The 17,844-nt window shown below is 38.1% G+C and overlaps 1 protein-coding gene across 3 annotated transcripts in view; it reads right to left on the bottom strand.

Moving 5' to 3' along the window:
* APC (APC regulator of WNT signaling pathway) overlaps positions 1 to 17,844 on the bottom strand; it is a 61,444-nt gene that overhangs the window by 36,454 nt on the left and 7,146 nt on the right. For all 3 annotated transcript variants that reach the window (XM_035888464.1, XM_009648679.2, XM_035888465.1), the window contains exons 2-3: positions 6,876 to 6,960; positions 5,752 to 5,953 (exon numbers count right to left, since the gene is read on the bottom strand). In XM_035888464.1, the coding sequence (XP_035744357.1) occupies positions 5,752 to 5,953; positions 6,876 to 6,960 (287 nt within the window). The remainder of the gene's footprint in view (positions 1 to 5,751; positions 5,954 to 6,875; positions 6,961 to 17,844) is intronic.

Raw genomic sequence — 17,844 nt, 5'->3', positions numbered from 1 at the left:
TGTGCTAAGCAAGTCACTAGCTTCTTGTATATTAGGTCCACACATACAAAACAGGAAAATACCTACGTTTCTCTGCAAAACCACTTCGAAATCTGAAGCTAAGAGGCATTTTGTGAAAGCAAAAAACAGTTGTGAGTTGTGTGCTAACTTGTAACCTGCTTCTTTTAGACTACATGCTCTGTACAGTGCATCAAACCACATTTAAGAAAAGGCCTGGATGTTACAGAAACATAAACATTCCTCAATCTCATTACTGAATTAAATTATCTCATCCACCTTTGCAGTGTCTTCTTACTAACTTTGTCATCCATACCAAAACCATGGGTAAAGCACAAAAGATCAAGCTATTTCTATGAGTAATAAAATATTTTAAAGAGTATTTTCCACCAAATGTTATAGACAGGATACATTTGCAGCTGTTTAAAACATTTTAAATGGGTATTTTAACCATACTGCATACCAGAGTAGTATATGAGAAAGGTAAAAAGACTAACATATGCAGACTACCATGAAAAAAAATCTATTAGAAATTCTACGTACTATTTTATCAGTCCTCCATGAACTACATTTACATAGTTGCAAATTTTATCAATATAGTTACATAGCATTCATTGTTACAACACTTTTCAAAATAGTTATTAAAATTTTCAGGGAAAATCTGGCTAGTAGGAGTATGCAGAAAATCCACCCTTGTTTTTTTGTGGGTGGATTTTTTTTTTTTCGTACAAGTTTATTAGTTTCTTATACATGCTTTCTACAAGCACTCTTCTTCCTTTTGACATTTTAACCTTGCTCATTAAAATTAACAGCAATGCTAAAATCAACACTTAGCCAGAGCACAGAAAGCTGCATACAAGTTTGCTCACTATTATTTCTGATCCCTTAACTTCTGCATCCCTCTCTCTAAACTCAGGTTGCGCTCTTTCTGAGCAGGAGCCATATGAACCTTTATAAAGCACACAAACACATTATGGATAATTACTCTAAGTCGTTAAGGAAGGAAAAACACAGCATAGAACAAAAATACAAATTTCCCCTGACTACTTTGATAATGCCTCCCAGTCATGATTTGAGATGAAGCTAATCAAACTTCCACATGACTGAACTTCATCTAGAAGAAATAATTTAAAAACATGTATTTTAAAGGATCTGTTCAACTTAGTCCATGCCTTCAAAACGTTTCAAACTCCATACCCAATGCTAATGACCTGACCAGTGTTCAGATGGAAAATTAAAACTGACAAGATCCCTCACTACAACTGCAAGAGACTGAAAATCTATACGTATGTAGGAGTGCTAAATGTTTTTAAATATGAACAAAATGACATAAATTTCCAGATTTGATTTAACAGCTATGTTGAAGCAAACTGTCCTAAGCATGTCAAGACTACACATTAAGTCATTTACTGGGCAGGTTTTACACCAGGCAGGTTTACAACCAAAATCAGTGAAAAGAAGCAACAAACAACTACCACCATACCGTCACAGGTAACTGTAGCAGGATTACAGCAAAACAGTAATCTTCAGCCACAAGGATGGGGCTGGCAGGAAATCCTTAAGCCCTGTAGACAGTCTGAAGGAAAAGCTAACAGATGCTGCTTGGGGAAAGCCTGTGAGGGAAGAAATTTTTTCGGCCTCCCACCTGCCCATCCTCTTCACACATACCCTGGGTGCCTGACCACTGCGCATGCAGGCATTCTGCACGGCTCCCCTTTTTACCACCCTGGGTGCTCATGCACCGGTCACGTCCAGTTTTTTAAATCAAATTTGCAAAAGTGTAATTAATCCAATCCCTACAAAAAGTATTTTTACCGTATGAGGATTTGCAAATGTGAAAGGACTGACTAATTCCGCCTCTGAATGTCAAAGAACTGGTAGCAGAAACCAGAGGGATTACTTTCAGCTAAGTGAACATGTGATTAAGTTCCTCTTGTAAAATGTAGGGTATTCAGTTTGTGAGACACTATGTCATTCAACCTGTTTTGACACGCACAACAGATGCTAAAAGCAAGAAAAGAACTTAGGAACCATCACTGCTGCATAAACAACATAATGCATGACCTGAGGGTGACTCCTTTAAATTTAATAGTGTCATTTTTGCTTCTGAGTAATGCTTGATTTGGCATTACTCGTTTGGTGTCACTGTTCCATGAGGATTCAGGTTTCAATAACATCTTTAAGGTCCCTCAGCACCAAAGCTTAAAGGGTTGGTACAACTACAGCAGGACGGACTTCAATTTCCTTGAAAATAAGCAACAAATCTCTGTAGATGTGTCTGATAAGCTGCTCCCTGCACTTAGCATTACTATCAGATACTACACCAACCAGCAGTATAGCTCCTCCTCAGCCTTCTGGAACTTCAGGTTAGGAGAGCATTTAAGGTAGAAGAGCAGTTGCTGATCATGGAAGAAAACTGATGGAAAAACCCAGTGCAGTTATTCCATCTTTTTATACCCCCAAACTGTTTATATTCGGACTTCAGCAGCATCAGAGAAAATTCTGTTCTCTGTCATACACTGTCAGGTTCAGTAAGAATGGAGCAAGGCAAATGAAGCAAGCTTTTGGAACTTTATTTTTATGAGCTAACAAAAAGATTCCAATTTGGACTGCTTTTCTGAAGGGTGGATATTTAGAAAGACTTCTCCAATGTGGTATTTTTTAAGCTCCCAAAAATAGATGAAGCTGAGTGAATGCAGAAAATTACTTTCTTCTTTTGGAAATATTTTCTGCATAATTATGTCAATCTTATTCCCAGTTAAAAGGAAGAAGGAAAACAAACTACATGCAACTTGCATTACGTAAATTACAGTTAATACTACTTCAATTGGTAGGTGACAAAATAAAATCTTGAAAATGAAACACCTGCTGATAGATGCTGTGAAGACTTAGGTAAGTTGTACAGTCAGCCAAAAGGAGACAGAGTAGGGGGAGAAAGAAGTCATGAGAGAGAGAAAATGCTCAAAATCAACATAAAGAAAATAAAAAAGGAGTGGGATAAACCAGAAGGAATAAACAAGGCATACGAACATTTTCATAAAAAATTGTCATCTTTAGTGGTAAACTACAGAATTTACAAAGGCAAGATTATAAAATTTACTAAATTGCAAGAGGCAAACCAACACAAAAAGTAATGCACAGTGTACTCTGAGAAGTTTTGTTGCTGATACAGTGTCTTACCAAATACACCTGGAAATATCCAGAAAGAAAGCAGGAGGTATTTAGTGTATAGCGTATTCTAAATGGTTAACCTAAAAACACTCCACACACACTTTCTTCTCTTTTTTTGACTTTGAAATTAGAGGAGAGCTAAGCAAATGAGAAACAGGCAGACATTTTCATCTTCATTCTGGTAAGTAAATCAACTGATTCATTTTCTTCTTCTCAGAAGATCACTTTTAGCCAAGCCAACTTTTTTTTTAATACAAACAAGTTTTAGCAATTTTGTCTTGTTTCTTAATTGTTTATATTAATAAATGTCTAGTGAATTAGTTTATTAATAAACATCTTGTGAATTTGCCAAATTCACATACAGCTAATACATGATTTGGTCCTCGCCCATACACTGTTGCCCATGAGCAGCATATATTGTGCCAGTGTGTTAGGATACTGAGTGGAAATGTTCCTCTGCTTCAGGTTTCCAAAAAATGTTATTTTATTCTAAATCATTTTAATACTTTGAGGCTTGTCAAGTTACATGAGTTCTTTGAAAGTCTAAGTGCCAAAAGAAATTCTATTAGCAAATAGTATGTGTGTATTATATAAATGTTTAGAAACACAGAAACTTACTAAGTGTGCCAAACAAGTTCAGACACAAAGCACAGAAAATAAGTCGTTAATTTTCTTTCAGAAATTGGAGTGATTTCAGATGCACGGTCTGACACCCCCACCCCAAGTTCTGATTCGTTTGGCTACCCAGGGTCTGCACCAATGCCCTCCACGTTCCTACACATCTCCTGAAACAGCATAAAGAGTAGGGCAGTTTGGATTATCCATCATTTCACTAATAATGAAGGCAGATGTGATCTGGCCATGCCTCTACAGATCATCCGCTCCACAGCACAAATCTTTACCCCATCAGCTGTGACAGTAACGCTGCCTAAGCTCATCTGAAATGAAAATATCCTTATCCCTTTTTTTCAGCGTTATTTGGAACAAAGACCAGTTCCCTGCCTAAGCTGTCTTTACCGCTGAGAAACATGTCCAGAGAACTATCACCTTCGAATCCATGAGTGGGAAAGGATCACAGATCATAAATCAGATGTGCTAACCACCTTGAAGAATTCCAGCTGCTGTAAATCAATACTACTTGTTCCAAGTGACCTGGAGTTCACTTGAATTGTAACTGAAAGTCCTAACTACAGCTAAAGATTTCGCTATCACATGTGATAAAGAACAGCATTGGAAGAATACAGCTACAACTACACTGTTTTGTCAAGATGGAAAACGGCAGACACGTTAGATTCTTGAAAACAGGGACGAGCAAGTGGGAACAGATTCCTAAATATCCTCGTACAGCTCCTCAGGAATCTAGGTTTTGTGTGATGGAACAAATATGATTAGTGATCCTGACTAGGAAAATGAAAAAATAGAGTGGCTGCTAGAAGAGGCTCAATATGGACCCATGGGAATTTACTTTCATTCTCCTGATAGGACCAAATGAAAAGGACCTAGACATAGTACCTTGGAGGAAAAGCATGCTCCTTTCAGCTCGACTGCAAAAATTTTACTGAACATCAGGAAAGGCCCTCTAGAGGAGGGATTTCTGAAGGGTTGCCTACAAACCACTTATTACTCACCCAAGTTTTGTATTACTAATCCCAAAGTGCAGGGTTTTTTTGCTTGTTAACAACTACTTGGCGTAAAAATACTGTGTTGCTATTTATTTGGTTTTGCAGCCCCCAGCTCAGTATCTTATCCATTAAGAAGCTGTCAATAACCAAACCCTTAGGAAACCCTGTCTTACAGACAGGCCTCTGAAAACATCTGTGATTTCAGTCAGGTTCATTTTAAGATATAAAGATGTCTTCAGTGGAAACCAGCTGCATGTCTCTTACTTTGCATTTCCTTTGTAAGTGATTGATAAAGTGCTACAAATCTGTATTATGCCCTGAAAGGATGTTCTTCCTATTAAGTGGATACCACTACCTTCCAAGAAAAGAAATTTCATTATTTTGTCAACACAAAACATCAGATGGGAAAAACACCTTGAAGATAAGAGTAAATATTTTTGTTTAGCTGACATTTGTGCTGAGAAAGCAGGATCACTAAGTAAATGTCTGCTAATAACAAATAAGTGATCAACCAGCTACAGTAGTTATAACCATTTAGAAAAAAGAGAAAGAGATTGCACCGTCACATTGTTACAGTTTCACCACTTATCAATAGAGGACGCTCCACTCCCCCTCTCCAAATATATTTCAGATGCTGACAATCCGCTGATAAGAATAAAATAAAACTTCAGCCAACAAACGGTAACAAAGAATAAAATAAAACTTCAGCCAACAGACGGTAACAATGAAATGCATATATGAAGAAGCAGCAGAAACTGTATGATGTGTTTTAAGATTTTTTTAATATTTTTTTGTGTACACCTAAATATAATGTAGATTCCTGGTTTCCTTACCTGTCAAAAAACATATATACCAGTGATCAAAACCATATGCATGACAGTCAAATACTAGGTGTGTCTGTAAACTTTCATGTTAAAATCAGAAGTCAATCCACACTGGATGAATACACAAAGAAATTTACCTCTCTTTTTCTAGCTCTTCTAAGTAACCAGTGCTTTCTCTGCTTCCATTCATAAATCCTCTTCTTGGAAATGATCCCATGGGAACAGGACTGCACTCTCCTGAACGGCTTGACACAGACCCTTCCCGGCTCCCATATGAACGCACGGACACCTTTGGCCTTAACTTCACTCCAGGGAAGTTGGTACTTTCCAAATTCAGTTCTGGATAATAAGGGGCAAACATTTTCAGAGTTGAAGTTCAGCAGCACAAATTTAAAAGATCATTTCTATCTTCATTTCTTATTTCCTGTACAAAATTTTTTGCCGGAAACATTTTGCATCGGAATCCCCAGAAGAACATATTGTGAACAAAACTAATTGTAATGGTACGCTTGGAGAATACTAGTCATCTGAGCAGATGGCCAAACTGTAATCCTAACAACCAGAGCAGTATCCCCACACCAGCCTGCCTGCCTCCTTCCCAGAGGACTTAAGAAATGGGCAGTTTTGCATAAATGTCATATGAATTGTTCTTGTGGCCCACTTCTTAATAGCTTCTTTCTCAGAGATCCTGCAGATGCTTCACTGTCAACAAAATGATGACAACTCTGTTCACCACAGGGCCCTTAAATGTAGACATCCCCCATGGTATTTCTGGTTCAGTGGTAGGGATAATGGATGTATACAGGGAGCCAGTGGTTTGAGCTTGCTTTGCACATCCTGCATAATGAGAGGTGCACATTCCAGAAGATGCTCTAGGGAAGGAGGCATCAATTTGCAGCACAGCAGATACAATTCCAGTAATGTGGCATGGAGAGGGCAGGGCATACAAACAAGTAAATGGGTGAAACTCATCCATCATTAATTTAAACAAATGTAATTTTTTCTGAAGGACTGAATGAAATGCAAGTTGTATCAAAAGCAATTAATATGAAGCCCTAGAGTAACCGTAGCAAAAGCACAAAAGCAGTATAGGAACATAGGCAACTTAAAATGTTTAGCAAAAATAACAGGCATTAAGACTAAGCCTAACTATCAAAGTTGGCACTAGAAAGAAAGATGTAGCTGAGTTAGAAAATTTTATCCCAAAGAACAAACAACTGAGAAACAAATGAACTTACTTAAAACATAATTCTAGATTTACCTTTAAGTCGTTCCAGTAAGTCAATTTGTCCAGAAGATGCCATTGCCTCATCTTCAATACTTCCTTGTAGCTGTTTCAGCACTTCCTGTAACAAATTAAGTTTAATTAAGAAATCCTTATACTAATAAACCACAAGGTAAATACATCTTATCCTGCCCTCAAGTGCACACCTATATGAACAGCTACTGAGACACTGATGTAAACTGTATTTCATGTGAGCAGTAATCAAGTGTCGTAACCTTAACTGCCATCAAATATATTCTACAGCATTTCCCCAAGCACTGTCATGAAGTAAAGTATATCCTGAATACCTCATCCTCTCTGGTAGTCCAATCTATTGGCTTATTTACAAGTTCTTCTCAAAGTGGATACCAGTTATCTCAAATTTACAGATGGAGAAATGAAGCACAGAGAAATGAGTTAAATTTCTCCATCTGTGTACCTAAAGTTAGTCTTGCAATAATAAAATTTGGATACATAACCAGAAGTCACAAAAGCATCTTGAACACCACATTTTTTAAATCTCAAAGGTATCAGAGCAGAAGTAATCCCCAGGATTTATTTTCTGCAGGGCCTTAGCACCACTGTAAACCAGGCAGGAGAGTCATATTCTTCTTACTACTACTACTGCTGCTGCTACCACCACCACACCTGTGAGAAGACGACTTAAGATGCCTTCATGGTGTCATAGTATTTGGCTTATTACTACTACCACTACCACCACCACCACCACGCCTACAAAGGAGAGATTTAAGACTCCTTCATGCAGCTGAAGCTTCAAAGCCAGGAATATCGCCATGTGATGTTGGAACTATGTCTGGTAAAACTATACAGCTGAAGGAACATACTTCTAATGCAAAAAAAGATTCATAGTAACCAATGACGACTACGCTAAAAGGGGCCCTGTAAGCCCCCAGGCACCTGATGCTCAGTGGCCTAAATTCAGGTAGAAAATTAAATGCAAGTTAGTGAATGCCTTTTCTCTATCATAATGGTGGAGACATCAATTGCAAAAATAAATTGAAAAGACTGGCCGCAAGGCAAAATGCTCTTACTGAAATCTAAGATACCATTTTTTCATACTGTGGCATAGAAAATATTTTTAGAATAGTCAGGAAATGAAAAAAATTCTCAATAACGAAAGGTACTCCATACTTTTCATACACATACTCTACACCCAGAATTGTACTTCTGTTCAGACCTGAAAACTAACGCAATTTAGACAATTTTTAAAAAATCTCCATATCACTGGTTTGCTCTTTTAAGAGCCCTACTGTCAACATTAATGGTTCTTGTAACTTGCAGAGAAGGTACTTTTTAAATGCATTTTGCTTTTTTCAAAGGAAACAAAACAGCATCTACAAGAAGTCAAGATATTCTTTAAACAGACATACTACTGAGCTTTTCTGTATTTAAAGTATTGTTCCTTGTACAAAAAAAATTTTAAAAAGTAAAAAGGATTTTGAATAAAGAACTGCACAGGGTTCTGGGGAAATAATCTCCAAGCTCTAGGCTCAGAGCAAACAGTAGCAGCACAGTCAGTGCAGCCACTCACCATGTATTTAGGTGCCGGTGCTCTAGGAATTCTGGAGCACAGGCATACTAATTAAGTTTACCCTGTTTTGTGGAAATAATTCTGCAGGTGGAGTTGAGGCCAAATTTCCCAATTTACATGTTGCCTGAGCGATGAAGTCAAGGAGCACGTCTGCATTTGAGTTTTAGTTTAGACCAGTCTGACGCCAGGCTCCCACCTGCCCCACCAGCTGGGATTTGCTTCACATTGCAGGGTGATCTCAGAGCATGAACCAAATTCCTTTCCGATCAAACCAAGCCAGCAGTTACATTCAGGACTGCTAATGGGCATTGACTCCACAGAATCAGGCTGGAGTTAGTGCAAAACCAAAATCCCCTGGAATGTATACAGTATGCATGCACACTGGGTCCTCAACATAATTGATTTACAGATCTGCTCTTACTGCACTACCTGTTACTGCTGGCATAGCCTTTAGGATCAAGTCTGGTTTGATAAAACCGCTGCTCTCAAACACCTCCACTGTGCTTGCTTGTGCTTTCAAGTACATTCAAGGACATCCTCATTAGCCATATGGCCCAGCCATCCCTATACATAACACCTGCCGCGTCAGCAAAGTCAGACAAACAAGTAATCTGGTGTTTTTCAAAGAAGAACTCCTACATGATCTGATGTAAGGGCAGACAATGTTTGCAGACAGCAGTCTTGGCTCAAAACCTGAAAAGGACAATGCGGCTATGTGGAGTGGTCTTGGGAGTTATGCAGGCTTCTGAAAGACCTGTCAACTCAGATAAATTTAGAAATAACTAATGAATCCCTTTCCTCTGAGAACAGCACCTTGGGTCAGGGGGAAAAAAACCAACCCAAAATTCCAACCCCTCCTCCCATTCCCTTCTTAGAAGCCTCCTTCTCACCTCTCTATATGGCAGTTCCGCTATTTCAGAATACTTTCCTACATAATGAGTCCTCCTGCTTCAAGAGCCAATATGAACAGCTAAGTGGAAATACTGTCACCTTTTCCTGTGCTACCAAATTACATGACTGAGGTGTCCAGGCAGCTAGGGACTGCTCTTCCTGAAAAACAATTAAACATCAGCATACTGGATCACCTTCCTCAATTTTCTCTGCTACCAGTCATTAATCTAGGTTGTAACTTCCAGATTTTAAATCATCCCCTTTTCTTCAACAGCACAGGCATTTTTTTTTCAAGTTAGTAGGTAACGCATTCTTTTCTACGTTTCTTTTCTATAGTACCATTGCTAAGGTAACAATGCCATTATGAGGCTATGACATCAATTCCAAACTCAATCACAGCACACTTTGAAATCTAAGCTGACGAAGCAGATGATGGTTAGAGAGGGAGACGCAAACCCTAGGCCAGGTATTGGTGCAAAATGAGGCAGTGTGCTGAAATGGCAAATTGGGGAATTTACAGTTTTACTTGAATAAGGAAACAGATTTTTATTTATTCACTTATTATAACTCCAGGACTCAACACTAATGCTGTTTATGTGCAGTTCTCTCATTTTTAGCCGAAGATTAATATGGTGCTTTGAAACAGTAATTTTCCACAATAATTTTATACTACTTTTGGTATCATGTCTGCTAAATAGTGTAAAATCTTCTCCACAAATAAATCTGAATCAATTTAACTGAAGTTAAATTAATATGCTGTTTAGTTATGCAAGTCTGAATAAATACATTAGTGGTGGCTTATAGCATTAAGCAAATTCTTTACTGACTTAGTAGTGACTTTGATAAAACACACAAACACAAGTGTATCTATAAGGAAGGCTGCGAAAGTTTTATTTCCGTTTTTTTAAAGAATGTAAGTAAAATTGTTTTAATGGTCACTTAAATGTAACCTAGTTTATTTTGTCCTACTGGAGAAGTACAAAAGAATGCTTTTGGAAATTGAGCTGTCCCTATGACTCACCATTATTTAAAAAGGTTTCTGTCTTCACAGTCTCTGGACTGTGAAGTACAGAAACAATGCCTGTCTTTTTTTTTTTTTTTGGTTTGGGCTCTATGAATATGGACCTGACCTTACAACTACTTTATGGATAATTAAATAAAAAAGATCAGACCCGTCAGCAAGTAACTAGAAAAAGAACTATTTTACTACTCTAATTACTGAGAAGAGAAGCACCTTAACTAACAGTACATGCAACCAGCTAAGTGGTAAGGGTTGTAAATAAATTTGCTTAAGGGCTGTGAATTTAATCAAGCTGCTAATAAAGACCAGAACCGCAGAGGAACACTAACAACGCCAGCTTTCAAATCCCAAGGAGATAAAACTATATTCAGTTTTTGAGGATTGCAAGTATAAATATTAATATTAATATTAATATTTAGGAATATTTCAAAAGGTGGTATCTGTAAAAAGATTCTGATTTAGACATATACCTCTCCTTTGGCAGGAAAAGGAGCACTGATGACTAAATAGAATGAGCTTTATTAATTGAATTCATTCTTTAAGAAGTTTTTTATATTCAGCGAGTGCCTAAATCTATGAAAATAATCACAAAAATTAAATATATGAAACTGCTGGCAGCAGTAGGCCAGATATACTCACAGGCCAGTATTAGCTGGAATAGTAAACCAACACGGTATTTAAAAATTTACTGGATCTTTTAAAGGTAATCATGAATCTACATTTAAAAAGACTTCCAACAAAAATTATTCTAACAATCAATCTTTAATAAGACACTCTTCATACCTGTTGCTCCTTTTTAGCTAGTAACTATACTGGGGCTTGTGTGAAGAGACATTCCTGTCATCTAAATATATATACACACAGAGGTACTGCACTGTGTGTTTCTTTCAATGTTTGCAAACAAAACTCAAATTGAGCTGTTGTTCAGTTTAGGGTTTTTAGGTTATGCTTACCTTGGTTACCACTATACTTACAACATTTGAATATAAAAACAGGCTTAACTGCACAAATATAGAAAGTGTTTACCATTTCAGACAGTAATTGAACATCTATCTTATTACCATATAGGATGGGAATAATGCACACTGAATGACTCAGAACTTTTTATTTTTAACCAATCAGCAGTATTTTTTAAATAAGAATATTCCTGACAGCATTTGTACTCATGTTTTTAACCCAATATGCTGAAAACATAACATACAACTGCACTCTAAACTGAAAGTGATTTTTCCAGTGTTGCACACTGTTTCAACTATTATTGGTTTAAAAGGGCAGGAAAAAGGTAACATACACTAAAAGCACATCCATCACTCAAATTCAACAAAAACATGAGATGTCAAAACAGTGGGGGGAAACAGACACCAGAATACTATTTTCTATCCATTTATAGACAGCATAAACTTAAAGTCAAGGTCTTACATGACCCCTCATAACTGTATGAACTCGACAGTGCCTGAATACTATCACACATCATACGATGCTCACAGAGGCTGAGTGAGAGCGATGGAAGAGACCCTTTACTCCTTATACACCCTGGCGAAATACACTGCTACTGAATCAAGCTCAGTGGGAGCCCTTCTAATTCCCTGAGGTGCCAAGCAATCGGTCTGGTTGCTCAGCCCTACAACCAGGTCCAAATGGTAACAGCACTGATGACAGCGCTGCTGACTGAGGTGAAACACAGGAGCCAACTCAACTTTTCACCTTGTAGAAAGAGGAAAGCATTTCTTACGTGAAATGATGTTGTTGATTTTAATTTCACACAATGTCACACTTCCTAAAAGAAATATATTCACTTCGTGCCACTATGCTCAAGAGCTGTCACTTGCTGTAACCACATACTGAAGTCTACTAAGATTTTAGTGCAAGCCCACTGTCAGATTAACTAACGTTATCTGATTTATGCTCAGGAAGAATGCTGTCTGAAGTAATGTCAGTAACTATATATACATCACCAGCTCAATTCCACCTAAATTCGGTGGGGGGAGAAAGCCAAAAAACCTTTTATTCAATTTTCCAACCAATGTGGATTCTGCTAGAATCTTCAGAACTGCGAAGATAATGCTAAAAGTATTACTTATTGCGAAATCATACTAACAAACTTAAAAATACACAAATCAAACACGATATAATGCCACTGCTGCTTCTTTACTGCTTAAATAAATTCACTGATAATATTTTAAATGTCTGTGTTCTGTAAGATGCTAAATGACTTTTATAATGGCATTTTTAGTTCACGGTAACTTAAGGAGAGTTATTTGCAAATGTCTAACTGCATTAGTTGTACAGTCACTGAAGAGAAGTGTCTCCCAGAATTCATCATTTGATTCAATTTGTAAAAATCAGTTCAGTTTATGGGATTTTCTTCCACTCACACATTAGAATCTATCACATGACCAATACATACTAATATCTTAAAAATTACCTTTATTTTTAGCAGTATTTTTAGAGGATCTATCCATTGCTCTGCCCTTTGCATATCTACTGCATGACCAGTATTCTTCCGCCCTGTGTCACACACAATCCTGATGTGACAGTCTCCTTTACGCGCCGTAAGACTGACATCACCTCTTACCTCCTGAAAGGCACGGGTGTGGAGGGCACCACAGAAACGTTCTGCGTGTGCAAAACCCAACTGAGGGGATTAATTTGAGAAGGAAGTTGAAAGCTAACATTAGAAAGAAAAAAAAAAAAAAAGGCAAAAAGCATATAATGCTTCCTATGCTAACCATGATTACGTTTTCCCTTGAAAGACTTAAAAAGTTCAAGTGCTTACACATTGGGAAAGGAAGTACTGAAATTAAATGGAAACCAAGCCTATACTGGAAGGAAAATACTGGATGAATTCACCCAGCACAAGTTACAGAAGCTCAGCATTTAGCACCTATTCCACAAATATTTACGCAGGCAAGGAATGTGTGTTACTGCTGAATCAATGGCTTTTCGCCCTACTTGTTCATCAAACAATGCATTTGTTGAAAAACATTGAAAAACACTATTTTCATGAGTTGAAAATAAAATCTTCAGAAATCTAGCCTCAAAAGAGGCATTGTCAGTGTCAATGGAAGACTACAAGGCTGCAAAAAGATAGCAGCTAGTACTCTGCCAGCTTGCCCCTAAGAATTCTCCAGACGAACAGCCTTTGTGTGTTATGGCTATAAGCAGCTCACTTCATTCTCAAACTAGACTAGCTAGCTATTACCATGTACAGTAAGACTGTCCATACAGGCAGTTAAAGCAAACATGAAGACTTGAGAAAAAAAAAAGTAGAAATCTCGCATGGCTACTCAAGGAACAAAACAAGGTGTCACCACCTTCTGCCTGTGTTCATCCCACCTGTTGCGCAGAATGGGATGAATATAATGCTAAAATAGGCTTTCACCAAGAGCTGGGGTATACACATATCTGCTGTGCAAATGCCTATATGGCCAGCCATTTGGAAGAGGACCTGACTTTCAAAGTGTCAGATTCTATGCTACTATTACATTTTCAAAGTTCTCCCTTATTAAATAGGTATAATGTGAAACTTCTACAGCCAGCTGATTCATTACTGTGCACAACAAAGACAGCTAGCTTGTAGTGACATTTTAAAATCTGTATTATTTCAGAATACAAAACATTCAGTTACACTGAAAGCGAAATTATTATTGAATCAAATTTTTTTGGTAGGTTGTACGGAATGTAACTGGATTTTGAGCACTGTCTGTCCAGGATGCCACAGTGCTATGCGAGATCTGTGTCTCACAATTCTCACTGAATTCTCTCCTACTGGCTCAGCTGTCTTCAGGCAGTGTTTCTGACGGTGACCGCAGTCGTGCAATTTCCGTGACGTACGTAACCCACTCACAGTGAGACCACAGCTCATTCAAAGAGACATGGTTTGGCTAAGAAGTCCAACTGACAGAAGAGGATGGAGTTTTAGTTTAGTTTTAATACTGTGATTTTTTTTTTGAAGAAGTGTATTTTCTGGAAAAAAATTCTATTTTTTCCTGCAGGCTGCATTTTGGTCAAGAAGTAACTTTCAAGAGAAATACCTGACTCTCTACGGACCATGAAATACAAGAAAATCTGTGTTTAAAGACTTCATTTGCAGAGATAAATTAGAAAATAACACTATCTGCCGTAACTATGAGCACTGAGCATGCTAACTTTGGACGTTTTTTTCACAGAACAGGTAAAATTGTATCATAGGCAGTACAAACTAGATGACAAAATCAGGGTGGCATCGCCTACCTTAAAGCTGGTATTTCCTTAATGTTTGAATACGCAAACCCAAATAAAATGCTTTTAAAGTCTTTTTGGGGTGGTTTTTTTTTTTATCTAAAGAAGAAAAAAAATTAACTCTATCGTGCAAATTACTACTTTTTTGTAGTTCATTTCAATCGCAAGGTTTGCCATTGCTGCAAGTGAGAAGAACACATCTTGGGGTCAGGTTCATTGCAACATCCCCACCACTGAAAACTGACACAAACAAGAATTTCACAGAAATTTCTTTAATTTATACTTTAGATTCACTGGTTCCCTCCCATAGCTTCCTTCTCAAAAGCTGGAAACTTATTACATAAATTCCTAGTTTGCAACTGTACCTTGAGCTGTTCTTCAAAACACTTCTAGTTCCTTCTACATTTCCCTTTATTGTCTGCTGTAATTTATGTTCCTGCTTAAGGCTCCCCTTAAGCTGGGCCACAACAAAATTCAGTGAAGTATCAAAGAAACCAAGACAAAGCCTCTACTGTGTGCCAGACAGCACATGTATCAAAACAAGCCTTAAAAAATGGAAGCCTAGAGAAGAAAAACAAGCTCTGTTAAGTCAGCAGAGCACACAGTACCATACAAATAACTCCTAAGAGCCAGGAGTACAAAGTATAAAAAAAAACCCCTTAACTTTGGCCACATCAGAACACTGAACAATCAGTCAGACAAAATGAAGTTGACTCATTAGAGTTGGCTGGAAGATGCATGGAAACAATGCCAGGACAAGGGCAGATTCAACACAGGCACCACTTTCTGAGGGACGCTACTTGCATGGCAATGAGCAAATGAAGAGCATGCTAGAAGGTTCTCATCAGTTGGTGACACTCAGGCTAATTAAGGAGAGAAAATTTATGTTCAACTGCTGCTAGTAACAAGCAAAAAAAGGTTTCTTTCACTACCATCTGTATCCAGGTAAACAGGATTCTTCTCCAAAAAGCTGTAAGCCAGGAATGCAGAGACAGAACTAGAATGATGCAAACCCCCCCAAATGCCAGAACCAAAGGACACAGTAAAAAATGGTAATGTGTCTGCAACCTCACGGCAGCATAGTATTGACATAATGATGCTTTGCAACTGCTTCACAAATTGTAAGGAAACTATGGGAACATATTGGCAACTTAAATTATTCAAATTCTCTGGACTTTTATAGAACAATCTAACAACTCTGGTTTCCTAAAAAAATCCCACCAAAACCCCCCACCCAAAAACTACCACTTCTTACTGTGACAAAGTTATTCTAGTGCCACCTCATATAGACTTTTCAAAGTTAAATTACCACACATTTTAGTCTCAATTGTGTAAGTATCAATTTTCACAAAAAATGCTTTTCTGAAATTATTTTGATAAAAGTGTTCTCCAGGAACATTAAAACTAATGCACTGGGGACCATGCTGCTTTTCAGGTGGCCAGAGCTTTGTGGTGGGTCTGCTTAGACCTTCTCATTAAGTTTCTGTTGAGCTCCCAAAGAAGACTGAAAAACTTTTTAAACAATAAACTATAAGCCAAGATAATTAGCTAACCTTTTAATTAAAAATATTAACCATTCAAATAAAAAAAAAAAGTTACTTGAAGCAACACTTCAATTGCTGTTTTTGAGTCTCAGTACGACCCCTCCCACTGCCTACTGTAGCCTTGTGAACTGCAGAGCACCACCGAGAAAGGGCTCTCCATCACCGGCCAGGCCAGAGGTCTCCATTTTCTACTCCACTACAGGCTTTTTGGATTTCTTTGTTAGCTGTGGGCTCCCAGTCTGCAGATGCCACCTTCCCTCCTTCACCCCGCTCCAGACCCTGCTCCCAGCCTCTGAAGGCCCCTCTCCTCTGCAATGCTCAGGAGCTCTACAAGGGAAGGAAACTCCTCCTCAGCCTCCTCCCCCCTTCTTACGGGAGCACAGACCAGCTGGGGAAGAAAAAAAAAAAAAAGAACAGAACCAAGAGCAAACACTGTCCTTCACACTGAGACAGACCAAACGCCCATCCACACCAACATCCCACCTCCAACAGCGGGAACCTAGTGAGGATATGTGAACATAGCAAAAGCTTCTTTTCATTTCTCTTGTACGTCCTCTCCCCAGCATCTAGCTGGCCTTGACTTGCAGACTTCCTGAAACCACGTCTCCAGTGGTACTACCTCCTGATCAATTCTTTTGGCATACAAATGCTCCCATGGCAAAGACGATGAGAAACGAACCTTGTTTTGTTTGTTTTCCACTTGCTGTCTGATAATGTTATTTGGTGTCCCTTAGATCTGGTATTGAGGGAAAGTAATCATGCCCTATTAACTTTCCTCATGCTATTTATAATTTTAGAGCTCAAAAACCTTCCCATCCTGTCCCTCTCTCTCTTCCCACTTTCTCCACCTGAAAAGTCCCCTTCTACTCAAACCAAGACACTTAAGGAAGCTTTTCATATCACTTGGGATTTTTTTTCTCACCTATACTAATTCTACTGGATCCTTCCTGGGGAGGTTCATCAGAACAGCACACACGGCTCAACTTCTGGATGCAGCATCTGTCCACCCTGACATAATTCCAGCCTTTTTGTTTCCCTGTCTACACCCAGTAATTCCCAATATCAGACTGACTTTTTGGATCCAAACTAAGCACTAACCTGACAACTTAGGAAAAAAAAAATTACCTCTTCAGATATTTACAGTATCTCTAAGACCTCTTTCTATGTTGTTGCCATGGTAATTCAGAACCCCTTGTTACATATATAAAGTTAAGGCTGTTTTCTCTCGTAATTGTTTACACTTCAGAGCACTGAATTTTATTTGTCGTGTATTCAATTCACTCAATACCTCAAGATTCTTCTGCAGCTCTTCACACGCGGTTCTCATTTTTACCACACTGAAAACACCAGTTGCATTTTTTCTCTTTTTTTTTTTTTTCCAGATAACTTATGAATATGTTGAAAAACCACAAGTCACAGCAAAAAATCTCACCAGGACACTACCAGTAAAAACAAACCAACCAACTCCTCTCCCTGAAACCCTGACTATTTATTCCGCTCTTCATTTTCTACCTTTAAGTTGGATAGTAATCAAAGGACCTTCCCAATCTACTTACATTCTTCAGAAGTCTTTGATGAAGGACATTACTAAACCATTTTAGAAATCCAAGCAGTGGCACTCACCAGTGCCAATATTGCTTACCTCCTACTCAAATGATTTCTTCAAAGAGCTCATATTTGTGAACTGCACTTCTCCTTAAGAAAGACACATTAACTCTTCGCCCACTAGTAGTCTGT

This window comes from Egretta garzetta, unplaced genomic scaffold (assembly GCF_000687185.1).
Source record: "Egretta garzetta isolate BGI_Z169 unplaced genomic scaffold, ASM68718v1 scaffold271, whole genome shotgun sequence".
Lineage (NCBI taxonomy): Eukaryota > Metazoa > Chordata > Aves > Pelecaniformes > Ardeidae > Egretta > Egretta garzetta.
The sequence above is the reverse complement of the archived record's forward strand: the minus strand, read 5'-3'. Positions and strand labels throughout refer to the sequence as shown.